The 15,943-nt window shown below is 41.8% G+C and overlaps 1 protein-coding gene across 2 annotated transcripts in view; it reads right to left on the bottom strand.

Annotated features, from left to right (window-relative positions):
* LOC126185629 (dosage compensation regulator) overlaps positions 1-15,943 on the bottom strand; it is a 220,825-nt gene that overhangs the window by 66,018 nt on the left and 138,864 nt on the right. For both annotated transcript variants that reach the window (XM_049928144.1, XM_049928143.1), the window contains one exon: positions 8,506-8,620. In XM_049928144.1, the coding sequence (XP_049784101.1) occupies positions 8,506-8,620 (115 nt within the window). The remainder of the gene's footprint in view (positions 1-8,505; positions 8,621-15,943) is intronic.

Raw genomic sequence — 15,943 nt, 5'->3', positions numbered from 1 at the left:
TCATCAGACAATCCATGGAGGGAGCGTGTATCAACGACTCCACGCGAGGAATTTAAAGTACAGTGCGGTTCCACCCGGAGTGGGAAGGTGTGGAGAAGTGAAGTACGCAGCAATTTTTGTGCCTGGAGGGCACTGACTGTTTCCAACAACAAGGTGCCATTCCGTAATCTGGAACAAGACTTTACAGGACCTGCAATTGCGTTGACACCTTTCTGAATAATGAAAGGGTTGACCGTGGAGAAGTCGTGACCTTCATCAGACCGAGAAACAACAAAGAACTGTGGCAACGATGGAAGAACTGTCTGTGGCTGAGACTCAGTGAACTTACGCTTGTGAGCAGACATAGTGGAAGGTGAAGAAACCATTGCGGAAGAATCCCCCATGATTACCGGCGTCTCCGATGGCGCGCCCCTCCCTTGTGGGGGCCCTCTCTGAGGGCACTCCCATCTTAGGTGATTGTTCACACCTCAGGTCACACCTCCCGACAAACTGACGGAGGGACCAATTGGCACTTTCGGAAGGTATCAGCTCGGGTAATCACCCCTCCCTGGGCCTGGTCTTTACCAGGGGGAACGTACGTGTCCTACCTGTCTACCCGGGGCAGGGAATTACGCGTTACCCCATCACCGGCTACGCACGAAAATGCGTGGGTCGGCCTTCAGAGAGATACACACACACACACACACACACACACACACACACACACACACAGGGAGGAAGAAAGAGAAAGGGAAAAACAAAGAAAGGGAAAGGAAAGAAGAGAGGTCTCAAAACGCCACAGCGGAGAAAAGGGTAAAGAGAAGAGGTAAGAAAAAGAGAAGGACAAAGGAAGGATGAAGACATACAAGCAGAGAAGGCGAAGAATGCGTTACATTTACGAGCGTCCGTCTCCGGACGTAGGCACAAACCATACTCCCAGAGGGGGAGAAAGGGAAGGAAAGAGCCACAGGGGAGGGGAGGGGAGGGGGGGGGGCGAAGACGGGGGATAGGGAAGGATGCGGAAAAGGAAGGTATGCAGCCCGGAAAGGAAGGAGGGCCACATTAGCTCGGGGTTCCGTGCTCACTACGCACGTATCCACAAAAGAGTTTTGGACCCCCTGGGGGGAGCTCAGAGAGAGGCAGCCAGTTTGCGGACTAGGAAAGTGGGAGGGATGGGTGGCAGATGCACAGATGCACTGGTGTAAATGCCAGTGGGGAGCAGCGTACAATAAAGGTGACATGGGGACACAAATTGGGAGGAGTGGTGGGACACAGGAATGGGAAACAGTTGTGTGGAGGAACAGATGATTAATGGAGATTGAGGCCAAGAGGGCTATGGGAGCAAAGAATGTGTTGTAAGGATAATTCTCATTTGTGTAGTTCAGAAAAGCTGGTGATGGATCCAAATGGCCCAGGTTGGAAAGCACTCACTGAAACTGAGCATCTTGTGCTCAGCTACATATTGTGTGACTGGCTGGTCAATTTTGTTCTTGACTGCAGTTTGGTCGTGGCCATCCACTCTGATGGACAGATAGTTGTCATATCGACATGAAAACCTGTTCAGTGATTGCAGGTATCTACACTAATGTACTTGGTCCAGCATATTGCAATGCCAACTCTACACCATCTTGAAGCTTTTACCATCTGGATCCCTTCTCAATACTGGTGATGCCATCTCCAGGGTGTATACGACCTGGGAATTTTTCATTGTTTTAGTTACCAGTTAAATTTTTGTGATTTTGACTGGTAAGAACCAATACTCTAACGAAGGATATTACTGTATCCTGCTTCTGCAGAATAACACTGCAGGAAAAAAAAATGTCAACCAAAGTGTGTCAAAGGCTTTAGGAAGAAAATGCAGTGCTTCCTAACAACAAATTGCCTCCGATGAGCGTGACGTAACAGCTGTTTACATTAGATTCATTTGAGCAGTTGCGGGCGGGCTCTTGTGCATGCGCAGTTGAGTCGCGTATGAGTAGTACCTTCTCCCGCTTCAGGCTACAGATGTGTGGCTGGGCGCCACTGTCTAAATTTCTCCGGTTCGGAAATACCGTAGATCCATGGCTGATCCACAGAGCACTACAGCAGTCTGAGTTGTAGTGGGGAGGTGGGTAGTCTCCACATGACCTGTGTTTACGTTTAGTGATTTTGCTGTTTCCTCTTCAATTATTGCTCTCACATTAAATGAAAACAAAATGGATTTCAGTGGCCGGGAGCTACCACATGAATTAAAATACATTCGCATAATTACGAAAGGCTAAAATATGTTGTTAGTGTCAGATTTTATTTCCACCTTTCTGACAGTCAAGCATTAATCACCTTGCAGAACAATTAAGTTATTTTTGTCGGTTTGCTAAAGAGATTTGGCTTTTATTAATCTTTTGCACAGAGGCAGTCAATTTATTTGAAATGAAGTGTTTAATTTCACACTGTTGGCTAGTTTCAACTGTTCGCTGCATTTCAAGAGCACGTTTTCCATCTTCTAGCTCATATGGCATTATGCCATAATAAAGACCAAACATGCGATAATACAGTACTGGTACTCAAGAAAATTTACATCCGAATCTGGACATAACAATTATGGACTTTAAGCCGAATTATGCATTTTAGTATGGTTCACAAAATTCCGATGCTCTTGAAGTATCCTTTGATGTCTTGTTTCTTTTATGACATAATGCAAGATCTTTTAATGTTTTACATGTACGAAGGTGTGGGCTTCCTGCGTCATCGTAGCTGCGCAGGCGCAGTGACACCTGTTATCTGGCGCTCTCTGGCAACTGCTGAAATGAACCAATTTCTAACAGGTCACTGGTAAATATTGCGAATGGTGGCTTGAAACGTTTTACTTTCAAAGTAAATTTCCTTTTACACAAGATGAACTATGCGTGAGAATGTACGATGAATTTTTTAAATCACAGAGCGTTTAACTCTCATTTAAAAATCAACTCTTTGAGGAAAACCATCTAGAAGAATTTTGAGCCCAGAGGATCAAATATTTACGTTGTTATTAAAAATTTTACTGGCACATTTGTGTGATGTATCTTAAAGCGTAACACACGCAAAAAGATCAGCATTACATGTGGAAGCTTAGCTTCTCTTGCAGCTTATTAATCTTTGAGACCAATCTCTTTTGTGAAAGCTTTGTTTTTCTTGTAGCAACACTATGTGTGTTAATTTAAACCATTAACTTTTCTTTTTTGTGTGTTTGCGCTACGTAAGAGTGATCTTTCTATTGGTTGACTACATCACGTGTCCTATGTTGACATCAGCTGGTGAGATCATGTGACATGAGCCATGACTGGCTTACAAAAGCGCATCGCAATCTCTGTTTCATTGCTTCGGAAAGTAACATGCACTGTTTGGTGAAATTCAAATTTATACCTCTGTAACACGAAGTAACACGAAAAAAATGCACCGTACATGTTGCTGCACATCAAAGATCTTTCCAAAACATGTTTTTTTTTCCCCTTGGTTTCGTTTTCTAAAATGCTAGCAATTTCTACCTCTGTGTAGAAAACCATAAACATTCTAAAGATTGATAAGTTTTACAGTGCCGAGGAAAAATATACTGTCACTTAAAACGGAAAAAAAGTGAATTTTCACCTGGGAGAAAGTGTATTTTCAACCGGAAAATCCAGGAAAAATCCGGGAATTTTTTTTCCTTCTCCATGTATACACCCTGCCTCTCCCTATACTAGGAAATTCCTCGTGGCCATGGACTTGCAACAATCGAACACTACCTCCCCAATGCACTTCAGACACCAAACCACATCACCCTTTCTTCATACATTTTACCGACTATCTTGAAAAATTCTCCTTCGAGCATTGTAATATTTCTGGCTTTGCAGCCATCATATTCAGCCACAAGTGGCTCTTTTTAGAGCAGCTGAGAAGGTAGCAGTTAGTATGAGGTACTGATGACATATGGTTTGTTCAGTACAAATATAGTGAGAAAGACTGCCTAAACTGTGGCCCTGCTCCACGATTGGCTGCTGTGTTCGGAAGTTGGGCACCAAAATGGCAACCTTCTATTATTAATATCTGAAAAAGTAAACAGCATATTTACTTGAATTTCAAACTAAAGCATCTTTCAACAGTGTGTTAGCATTCCATTATTTCATAAGTATTAATAACCAGCAGAATAATAAACTGCAAAACAAAAAGGCAGACTAAGCACTGCTACCAGTGTTTGTTCCACTATCATATAATCATACAATAAAGGATCCTTCTTTCTATGTATTCGCAATACATTACATTTGTCTATGTTAAGGGTCGGTTGCCACTCCCTGCACCAAGTGCCTATCCGCTGCAGATCTTCCTGCATTTCGCTGCAATTTTCTAATGCTGCAACTTCTCTGTATACTACAGCATCATCCGCAAAAAGCCGCATGGAACTTCCAACACTATCTACTAGGTCATTTATATATATTGTGAAAAGCAATGGTCCCATACCACTCACTTGTGGCACGCCAGAGGATACTTTAACGTCTGTAGACGTTTCTCCATTGAGAACAAGGTACGAAGAAGAGAAATGTTTTTGAGGGAGGGGGTTTAACATACACACATATCATCACTTTCTCTCTCTCTTTCAATTTGCCATACCATGTGCACCCATATTGCACCCTTATATGGACCTTCTAGAGGAAACCTTTCCAGCTTCCCAAAACCCAAGCCCCTTGTCTGAATCAGGTTCCCTGATATCTTCACAATATGGACTCAGGGCCAAGATATCCTATACTCAGTCCTTCACAACCTGAACAACTTCTCTCATATCTGCTTCAACCGGTTCTCCTCAATCCCTCCACACCATGTTTCTGGACACTGTGCTCCATCTTTCAGATGGCTTCATCAACAGACCTGTCTATACTAAAGCCACTAACCACCAACACTATCTGCATGTTGACAGCTATCATCTCTTTCACACCAAGAAATCACTTAAATACAGCCTGACCACCTGGGAACAGCATGTGATGAGAATTACCATGCCCAGTATGCTGAATGTCTCACGAGCAAACTGGCTGCCTCTCTGAGCTTCCATCTACCCATCTGCAATCCTTTTTGCTGTCTCCTGCCTCTCTCCCCTCTCTACCAATCTCAATCCAGTCCACCTGCTGAATGTTGGAATCTTGAGTCCAGCCAGCACCATATACGGGTACAGAAACATGCACATATATGCGTGCTCGCGCGCGCACTGCTCCTCCCCAATGGCATTTACACCAGTGCATCACATGCCTGGCCTGCGTGTGTGTGTGTGTGTGTGTGTGTGTGTGTGTACTTGAACAATGACCCTTCTCATTCCTGCTCAATGCCTATGAGGCATGCTGTAACAGGTGTTAACATTTGTAACACGCCTCAATACTGAACAATATGTGAGAATTAGAGACAGACACTCAACTTTCACTTATTAGTGTTACAAACCTCAATTGGAAAAAATGGAACCATTATAGGATCACCTTGTTGTCCATCCGCCTGTCTTTTTGTCCGACTTAAAAATCCTTTTCTCATGAATGGATAGACATATCAAGTTGACATTTGTGTCACATTCTGATGTCTATAGTCCCTTGGTGGTGTAACAAACTGAAGCTTCTAAGTCAATGCAATCAAAGGATATGGCCATTTATGTCACATATACTCGCAAACTCACTCATTTAAGCATGTAGAGTACTTCCCTTTGGTCTAGAATCAAGGAATTTGGCAAAAAGTAGGATTCACATTACAACCAAAGGTAAAGAATCCGTAAACTGTAAATCTGTAATTATATCGCACATGGGTGGTCCTTTGTTAACTGACTGAATTTGTCCACCTGTTGAGATCCATTGCATTCGCGCGCACGCACGCACGCACGCACGCACGCACGCACACACACACACACACACACACACACACACTCTCTTTCATTTGTCATTTGGTATCTGATGCCGAACTTGAAATAAAAAAAATCGGTAGTTCTGCATTCAGGCTGACTGGGTCCCAACTGAATTCAAAACTACTGATTACAATAATAAGTGTTGCCTGCATTTCACATGACTTTATCTGTATTATTGACATTAATACATACTCAAGTCTTGAAAACTCTGGGACCGATATCTTGCCAGTATAAATATCAATAATAGGCCAAACAGAAGGATATTCTTGATTCCCAGAATGGATGAACTGTGTATGTGAACAATTAAGTTTGTACGGAACTCTCAGTGCACAAGTGCTACTCGCGCCTGGGTAGTTTTTTAATGTGAGAAATATTTGAGACATACAATGAAACTTGACTATTAGCCAAAAGCTGGAAAATTACACATATGGCAGTGAACTGATGAGCTGAGAAGTAGCGATGTTGCAGTGGCAGTTGCACATAGAAAAGAATGTCAGAAAGAACACTCTACTTTTGTCGTCAATTTAAGAAAAATGGTTGGTTGTGCAAACAGAATGTTTTGAGCATTTGTTTAAAAAGATAATCTTCCATTTATTTTTACGGAGTGATCAGCACTAAACCTGTTGGGCTTTAGAGAATGTCTAACCACTTCAAACATTCAAAATTTTCATACCACTTTTTGTTACTGTATATCTATTATTCTGTAGCCTATACACTCGTTGTCTCACATGCTGAAGAACTTGTGATGATTCCAAAAACTTTGCCATGGACACTACCAGTATTGCACAGATCACAGATTAGTCAACACAATTAACATTAATTTGTTGCTAAGATTTTTGACACAACTGAACGTCACGCATAAAAGGTGGTACTAAAATCCACCAGATAAATAATGCACACAACGCTGTCAAATGCACATTATCTGATACGGCCACATAATTTTCAGTCTGCACTTCTGCGAAGTATACATGTGACTGTATCAATTTCTGGCATCAGCACGCCTTTACACAAAGAAAAATTGTTCTGTGGTCAGAGATGCCAAACATGGGTAGCAGTTCTAAGTGTGCACCAGGCGATCCTGAGGTGACTGTTGGACTGGATGACAGAGGGCAGAGTAAGCCATGTAGCAACATCCGGGCACATGCTAGTTGTGGATTGCAAGTGCGGGAATGCTACAGCATTGTCCGAATGATGGGTCAGTGGCCCAGAGGTTGCTGTTTACTCAGTGGATGGCAAGGAGCACATCACATTGGTATTAGTGCTTTGGACTCTTTCAGATTTTGGTCAGTGTCAGCATTCAAATTTGAATTTAAACTGGGCCATTCGCCTTGGCTAGATGTAGTAATTCATCTGTCTGATCAACTCCAATTGTATGCAGGTTTATTCTGTAAATTGAGCTGTTTTTGGTTAGCAAGTCTCGGGAGCATTTTTCCTATTTCTTATGGGACACGTCATGTGGGATGTTGTGCCGAAGAGCGAGTTGGGCTACTCATTGACTGTAGTGTCACAAAATTGAACCCTGGCACTGATCTGCAAATTTCCATGTATATGTGGTTAATTGGATGCCTTTCTGATTTAGACTGTAAATCATGTTGAACTGTGTGCATATTCTTGAGAAGTGATGTGAGCTTCAGGGCACTTCGTGATGTGGGTACAAGTTTGCAGGTTCCATTGGCCAAAATTTGCAATTGAGGGAGTTAGTTAATTTCTGTGATTACAATCAATCCTATCAAGGTGTTAAACTGTATTTGCTCCAAATTGCCTCATGTTCAAGCGGCCCGGTGAACGTAAAGTTAGTTAAGACTGAAAGTGATAATTTGTTGTTTACGAGTTTGTCCTTAGCTTGGGACTGCAGTAAAGTGAGCCATGTACTGATGAAAGGAGATGTGTATGCTTCAGAAAATTACAATTAAATTTGTTATTAGTTATTCTGTAACTACTGTAACCTTTGCTTTCTCACAACCAGATTGCTTGACTGGCATGAAGTCATTCACAACTGAGTATCCCTGTGGCCAGTTATGGGGCACTAAGTGAAAGAGTTTCTGAACTTAAGCTTACTAGGTTTAGAAAGAACACCTTAGATGGTTTTAAATTTTTAAGGATATTGGCTTTAATGTTTAAACGAAAAGGAAACCTGGGCAATCTACAATTTTGGTGATTATTCTAAATACCTTGGATCACTATAATATTTTGTTTGAAGGTTATTAGTTCTAAAGTTAAAATGAAGGGAAATTTTGGTTAATTTAGAATTTCAGAAATTATTTTTAAATATTTTAAAAGATGTTATGTTATAATATTTTTGCATGATATTAATGTTTGAAGGATTATTGGTTTTAATATTTAAGAAAAAGAAATATGAATTTTCTGTACACCAGTGTAAACTAAGTAAACCAATAAATATTCAGTTACTGTGCTTAGCCGCTTACCACACCAGATCCGTGTGTTCTAGATTGACCAGCTCCACAGGTTAGCTTTCCCTTCTGAACTCTAAGAAAATTTATCAACTTCTGAGATGTCAAAGTTAACTTAGGCTTCTGCACCTTTATCACATTACTCTTCTGCCACTGACATTTTTATTTGTACTTGTAAAAATGTTTACTGTGAAACATTTTAATTGTTGTAAATTGATTAAAATGTAATGCTTATTTCAAGACACTTACCGAACACAGGATGCTGCTGCAAATGCCGCATCAGAGCAAATATTAAATTCCATCCAGGAAGAAAAATTAATACAGCTCCAGGAATATCCAGTCCTTTAATGTATTTCAGCAGTTCCTGTTCGTGAAAAGTGAAACAGCAATTTTTAACAAAACATGACATTATCATACAATCCAAAGCATTAATTTAAATTTCTTTGTGAGGATTCATTGGTACCAAGTTACACTCAATCAGCAACTGTATGTCATAAGAGAAGAAAATTCTTTCTGTTGAAATATTAAGCAAATGACAGTCTTACAAACAAGCACAACTTCAGTTTTAAATTACTTCTTGAGAGCACTGAGTACACAAACCCTCCTTATTTATGTGCCCACTGTTTGATCAATAATACTGTCTGTGTTTTGTCTCTACACAGTATCCCAGGAGGAATATTCAAGGATATGACACGAATGCTAAAAAAGGCTCTGAGCACTATGTGACTTAACATCTGAGGTCATCAGCCCGCTAGAACTTAGAACTACTTAAACCTAACTAACCTAAGGACACTACACACATCCATGCCGGAGGCAGGATTTGAACCTGCGACCGTAGCAGTCACGCGGTTCGGGACTGAAGCGCCTAGAACCGCTCGGCCACCGCAGCCCGGTCTGACACGAATGATCAACTGAAGGAAAGAACTTCATATGTTCATATGCCCTGTTCTGAATGCTTTCTGAGATAGAACACATTTAATGTATATTTGTTTTTTGTCTACTGGCACACACATTCATGTGTTACCCACCCTACCTCTTGGTCACTGTATTATAATTAACTAACCATCAAGATCGCCAGACTTTATGCCATCTGATTTTTGTTTATGGAGTCAGATGAAATCCAAGTCATACAAATGAAAGGTGAATAAGCAAGATGAACCACTTGGTCGCATCATGGAAGTGCTGCCCTTATTAGGGAATGTCCAGAGGCCCTCATACAAGCAATGCAACATTGTCTCACAAGTGTGCACATATGCACTGAGGTTGTCAGTGGGATATTTGAACATTTATCATTAACTGTACAACAGCTGTAATGTGAAGAGTATGATAATGCTTTGAGGTGAATGTGTTAAAGGTATGTATTTTTCTATTTATACTTTGCAAAACACACGCTATAATGTTTACTCACTAATTTACATGTGTACACCTGAAAATGTATTGAGTAATAAAGAAAATAAACAGAAACGTATATCCCAGTTAACGTGTTCTATCTCTGAAACCGTTCGGAACAGGGCATCTGCCATATGAAATTTTCTGTTTCAAATTATTGTTTGTACCATATCCCTGAATATTGACTATCCTTCCTGGGACCCCTTGTATACCCATTCCAATATTCCAATCAGGGTTCTTATTGTAACAGAAGAAAAATTCATTATAAAAATGTAGTTTAATGGCTGTGCTGATGCGAAGATGGATTGATAAGTTTTGTAAAGTATGGAAAATATCTTTTATAAAAACAAAAATTTCTCCAAAGATCCTTTAGCTCAATGCATTTGGTTCTACAACATCCAAATTTTTTATTACTTCAGAAAAGCATTAACAGTTTTTGTTAACTATGAATAAAACAGAATCTTAATATGACAAAAATTTCTTCTGCCCAAAAATTTTATAAGAACTCGAGGCAGAATCTTGCTAATGTTATACAGCAGTGAATCTATGGAAAAGGGCAGGTAAAAAACTGTTTCGATGCATGGGTTTGTCAAGGCAAAGACCAATGCCTCAATTATTTTTATTTTTTATTTTACTGATCTTTACTACTACTTCTTCAACGCTACTAAAGCTTACTGTAGCACAGGTGGTGAAAGAAGATCCATGACACTAGCAGTGGGCTTGAAGTGGCTGTTTCCTGTGTCTACTTTAAGTAATCAACCAAACTTGTGTAAGTCTCTATGGCACTGCCTCAGTATCTTCATAATTCTATTCTTTCACCTTGCCTGCCCCCATTTGCAATTCACAGCTGAAAGCTGGCAACAGCACTGCCAGCTGTGAGAGGTGATCTTTCACTGACTCTACTATGTAACCATTTCACCAGCTGACAAAGAGTGAATTATGAAAATATCTCGCCAGTCTTCAAATCAAACATTATGGTATAATGGTTGGTTCACACACTGTCTTTAACACATGACAATTCCAGAGGTCCTACAGAGTATGCCCATCCATGTTACCAGAAGTGACCAGAATTAACTGATAAAAATGGAAAGGAATGTTAGTTTTTGAGACAACAGTTCAACAGCATTGTGATCAACAATTGGGGAAGACAGTGCTACTATTCCCTTCCAAAAACCACATGCTACTGAAACTGTTCACATGTATCAACAGTCTCGGCAAGGTCCTCAAGACTTGCCACTTACGGGTGTTCACAGAATGTAACTGGCAGTAAAAATTAAAACATTTCTTAACAGCAACTTCAACTGCAATTTACATATACCTTAAATTATTAATGTTTGTGACATGGTATCACTCTAAATCACTCATTTCCAGTCTTCACTGTCCAGTGGCATCACCCTTTAAACCCTCTCAAACTTTGCTTACAACTAATAAGGAAATTTGTGGATTTTTAAGGAGCTGCTTGACCTTGGTACCCCAGCATTTTTCAAACCATACACACTATTACTGTGCTAGATTGACTGCTGGTAGCACTCTGGCACTCTAGTGATTCTTCCTCCTGATTTCATGTGATATTTTTTAGAACCTCCATGCCCCTTTCTTCTGTACGTAAGGTCTGCCTGGTATTGGTTTACCTGTGGTTTTTCCTTAATTTTCAGTTCCCAATCATACTATCAACAGTCAACTTGGATAGTTTTAGAAGGATTCAAAAATGATATGGATATGTTACTCTGGCAGTATCCAATGACTAGTCAATGTTCAAAGTCACTGAACTCTGCGGACCAATTTATTCTGCTGTTACTGCTTCTCTATTAATGACATAATACTCTCCACTTCCATTTATATTGCTGGCTACACCTCTCATGACACACAATGCTAAATTCCACATTATATAGGGGTGCCTGGGTACTTTTGAGTACATAGTGTGTATTTCTTACAGTCTAGAAGTAATTTTAGTACCAGGCTGAATCATGGGTGACATCCAAGGCATGCTATGTATGGAATAAACCCTCAGTAACCAGTCAAAAATGAATAATAAGCCTTTTGATTTGCAGTTACAATTACACAATGGGAACCAAGAAACCATGCCACACCATTACTTGCTGAAACTGGTTATTTCTTGGTGCAAATCAACTGCTGAAGCATATGTCAAATTGAGGTATGACATATGGAAGAGCCTCAGTGGAAGTTTAACAGGTTTAGATTACTGTTGTTGCTACATATTGTTTAGCAGTGTCACAAAGAACAAAAATTATTACCTACAGGATAATTTAGTGTTACGTGATGAAATATTTATTAGTAGTGCTCATTTATAAGCATTATCTGTTTTTGGCTTTAAATCCTCTACTTTCCTCTTTGAAAGAGCTCAGTGCACAAGCAGATATAGCTACAGTTGTGGCCACTGAGGGATTGCGATGAAAGCTTCACTTGCTGTTCGCAAATAGATGGAAGCTACATTGACCAATTGTATTAGTGATGGAAAGAACAAACTCCTGTTGCGAATATGCCAGAGAGCTTGCCAGCTGTCATGTTCCACAGAGAACATTGGTCTGGCACCAAGTCATCACACCAATAGTGGGTGGAGAACTGTTCCAAGACATGAAGCTATTTTGCAAGTAAGGATGTGGCCAAAGATCAACAAGACAGTCTTACACTTTTAACAAACAGATCTGAGGCATTGTCTCCCAAAGATGAGACAGAGTCATTTAGATTTGCATCTCCTGCTAGTGTAACAGTCTCTCCTGTCAAAGACAGGACACCAAAAGATGGGAGAAAGGGGCTTTTAGCAGTAGACTGTACCAATGTTCGACCCATTTTGGGCCCTCCTACAGCAATTGTGCCATGATAGGACGATGAATCAAATGTGTACTCAGTGTGTATCTCGGGAGGAGTGCCTACTGATTGGAAGAGACCATCCCATGATCTACTGGAAGCACTGGTTGCCATCAGTTGCTGATGTCACCACCAGGGACGTTTGCTTGGGTTCTGATGTCATTTTTGGTTCTATCCAGAGAACTGGTGATGACAGCTAGCTTCATTTGTGCAGTTTCAGCACATCTGTCGATTTGCATCATCATTCTGAGCACTGATTAGAACCCTCTGACCTGGAGCTGAGTGGAGCGTCTAAACCAGAGATTTCACTGATTCTATAATAAGTTCAGCTGTAGACTCCTCAATATGTATTATACAGTGGAGACTTCAAAAGTTGCACTATACAGGTAAGGAGTGTGAATCACAGTGTGGTGATAAAACTGCAGACAGCAGACAGAAAGACATACTAAATTCACTTTAAAACATGTTCTTTGAAAGAGTAAACAGCCATCTGACTGCGCATTATTACAATTTCTGTACTATTAAGGTTTTTGGCTTTTCTGCCATTATCAAGAACAATGCTAAAAGCTATTGGGCCATTATTATGTCATATTTGTTAACGCAGTCCAAAGCAGGTAATCAAGCCTAACATATCTAAGATGTAATGTAATTGTACCAAGTACAATGCTAAATTCACTAGACCACTATTATGTCATATCTGTTAAGGTAGTCCAAGATTAAGATGTGTTAGTCTAGTTCGCCTGCTTTGGACTGCCTTAACAGATATGACATCATAATGACCTACCAATTTATTGATAATGGCATACAAGCAAAAATCTAGATAGTACAGCAGATAAATATAGTAATACAAAGTCAAACGACAGTTTACTCTTTTAAGAAGTACTGCATTGACTGTGGCTCAACACCATCGAAAACTTTTTAAAACCTGTATTTGAATACCACCAAAGCAATGTGAACATTACACAGACCAAAAAATTACATATTGATAATAAGCATGACTGGTGTTGAAAAATGATCTATACTATTTGAAGTGAACAAGTGAAAGAGGCACTGATAGAATTCCATTTAGATTTTATACTGGTTACACTCTGGAGTTAGCCACTTTCCAAGTTTGCATGTATCTTGCATAAACAGTTCCACATTACTGGAAAAGAAAAAAAAAAAAAAGTAAATCTCTCCTGTTTCCCAAAAATACAAAAAGAATTATCTGGGAAATGTCACGGACATGCAGAATAAAATCACTAAAATCTGCCCACTGCAGGATCCTTGAGCATATTCTAAGTTCAAATATTGTGATGTGCCTGGGAGGGGAAAATAATAATAATAATGGTTGGTTCGTGGGATTAAAGGGACCAGACTGCGATGGTCATCGGTCCCTTTTTCCAAATACGAAAAACACCCACAGAGAATAAAAACGAGTAACAGAATAGAGCACAGACAACACAGAACAAGAGAGACTTAGACAAAGACCAGACAAGACAAACTAAAATCACACAGTGTGTGACAGTGGTTGGCCGACCATTTTTTTAAAAAAAAAAAAAAAAAGAAAAAAAAAGAAAAAGAGGAAAAGCCAACCACCGAGAAACACATTAAAAACTCAGATTAAAATCGTAAGCCAATGGCCAGAATCAACACAAAAGAACATAACAAACACTCAGAGTAAACGATAAAAACCCCCTGCCTGAATAAAACGTAAAACTAAGCCAGCCATAGCAGGGTCATCTAGTAAAAGGGCAGGGAGCATATCAGGCAGCGCAAATGTCTGCCTGAGCACAGTTAAAAGCGGACAAGTTAATAAAATGTGCACCACCGTCAAAACCGCCCCACAGCAACAGAGAGGCGGGTCCTCACAACGCAATAGATAACTGTGAGACATTCGGGTGTGTCCAATGCGGAGCTGACAAAGAACAACTGAGTGGCTCGCATGGATGACTGCCACACATGCGTCGTCGCCTTGAGAGAACGGAGTTTGTTTGGCGTGGGCAGATTGCGCCATTCAGTGTCCCAAAGCGAGAGAACTTCGCGGCGGAAGACTGCCCGCAAATCAGCCTCCGAGAGGCCAATGTCCAGGGTGGGTTCACTGGTGGCCTGTTTGGCCAGGTGGTCAACACGTTCATTGCCCGGGATACCAACATGACCGGGGGTCCACACGAAGACCACAGAGCGGCCGCAACGCGCAAGAGTATGCAGGGACTCATGGATAGCCATCACCAGAAGAGAACGAGGGAAACACTGGTCGAGAGCTCGTAAACCGCTCAGGGAATCGCTACAGATAATGAAGGACTCACCTGAGCAGGAGCAGATATACTCTAGGGCACGAAAGATGGCAACCAGCTCAGCAGTGTAAACGCTGCAGCCATCCGGCAAGGAACGTTGTTCGGAATGGTCCCCTAGAGTTAGCGCATATCCGACACGACCAGCAACCATCGAACCGTCAGTGTAAACAATTCCAGAGCCCTGATACGTGGCCAGGATGGAATAAAAGCGGCAGCGGAAGGCCTCTGGAGGGACTGAGTCCTGTGCCAAGTTGAGCCGAAGGCAAGGGCGAGGAACACACCACGGGGGTGTACGCAGAGGTGCCCGGAAAGGAGGTGGAACAGGGAAAAACCCAAGCCCGGAGAGAAGCTCCTTGACGCGTACGGCGATCGGACAGCCCGACCGGGACCGACGGTCTGGCAGATGGACGACTGACTGCGGGAACAGGACACGGTAATTTGGATGCCCGGGCAAGCTAAAAACATGGGCAGCATAAGCAGCCAGTAATTGTTGGCGTCGTAACCGCAGTGGAGGGACACCTGCCTCCACTAGTATGCTGTCCACAGGGCTGGTGCGGAAAGCACCAGTGGCAATGCGTATCCCGCTATGGAGAATTGGGTCCAGCACCCACAATGCAGATGGGGAGGCTGAGCCATAAGCCAGGCTCCCATAATCCAGACGAGACTGGATTAATGGCTGGTAGAGCCGGAACAGGGTAGATCGGTCGACGCCCCAGCGGGTGTGGTTCAAACATCGCAGAGCATTGAGATGCCACCAACACGCCTGTTTGAGCTGCCGGATATGAGGCAGCCAAGTCAACCGGGCATCGAAAACCACCCCCAACAACCTGTGTGATTCCACCACTGAAAGAAGTTCGCCGTTACGAGAAAGCTGCGGCTCCGGGTGGACAGTACGTCGCCGGCAGAAATGCATAACGCACGTCTTGGCTGCGGAAAACTGGAACCCATGAGCTACAGCCCAAGACTGCGCCTTGCGGATAGCGCCCTGTAGCTGACGTTCAACAGCGGCAATGCCAGTAGAGCTGTAGTAAAGGCAGAAGTCGTCAGCATACAGGGAAGCGGAGACAGAATTTCCCACGGCTGCAGCGAGCCCGTTTATGGCGATTAAAAACAGGCAGACACTGAGGACAGATCCCTGTGGTACCCCGTTCTCCTGGACTCGAGAGGAACTATGAGAGGCCGCAACTTGCATG

Source organism: Schistocerca cancellata, chromosome 1 (genome assembly GCF_023864275.1).
Source record: "Schistocerca cancellata isolate TAMUIC-IGC-003103 chromosome 1, iqSchCanc2.1, whole genome shotgun sequence".
Lineage (NCBI taxonomy): Eukaryota > Metazoa > Arthropoda > Insecta > Orthoptera > Acrididae > Schistocerca > Schistocerca cancellata.
This window is presented reverse-complemented; position numbering and strand designations above follow the sequence as displayed.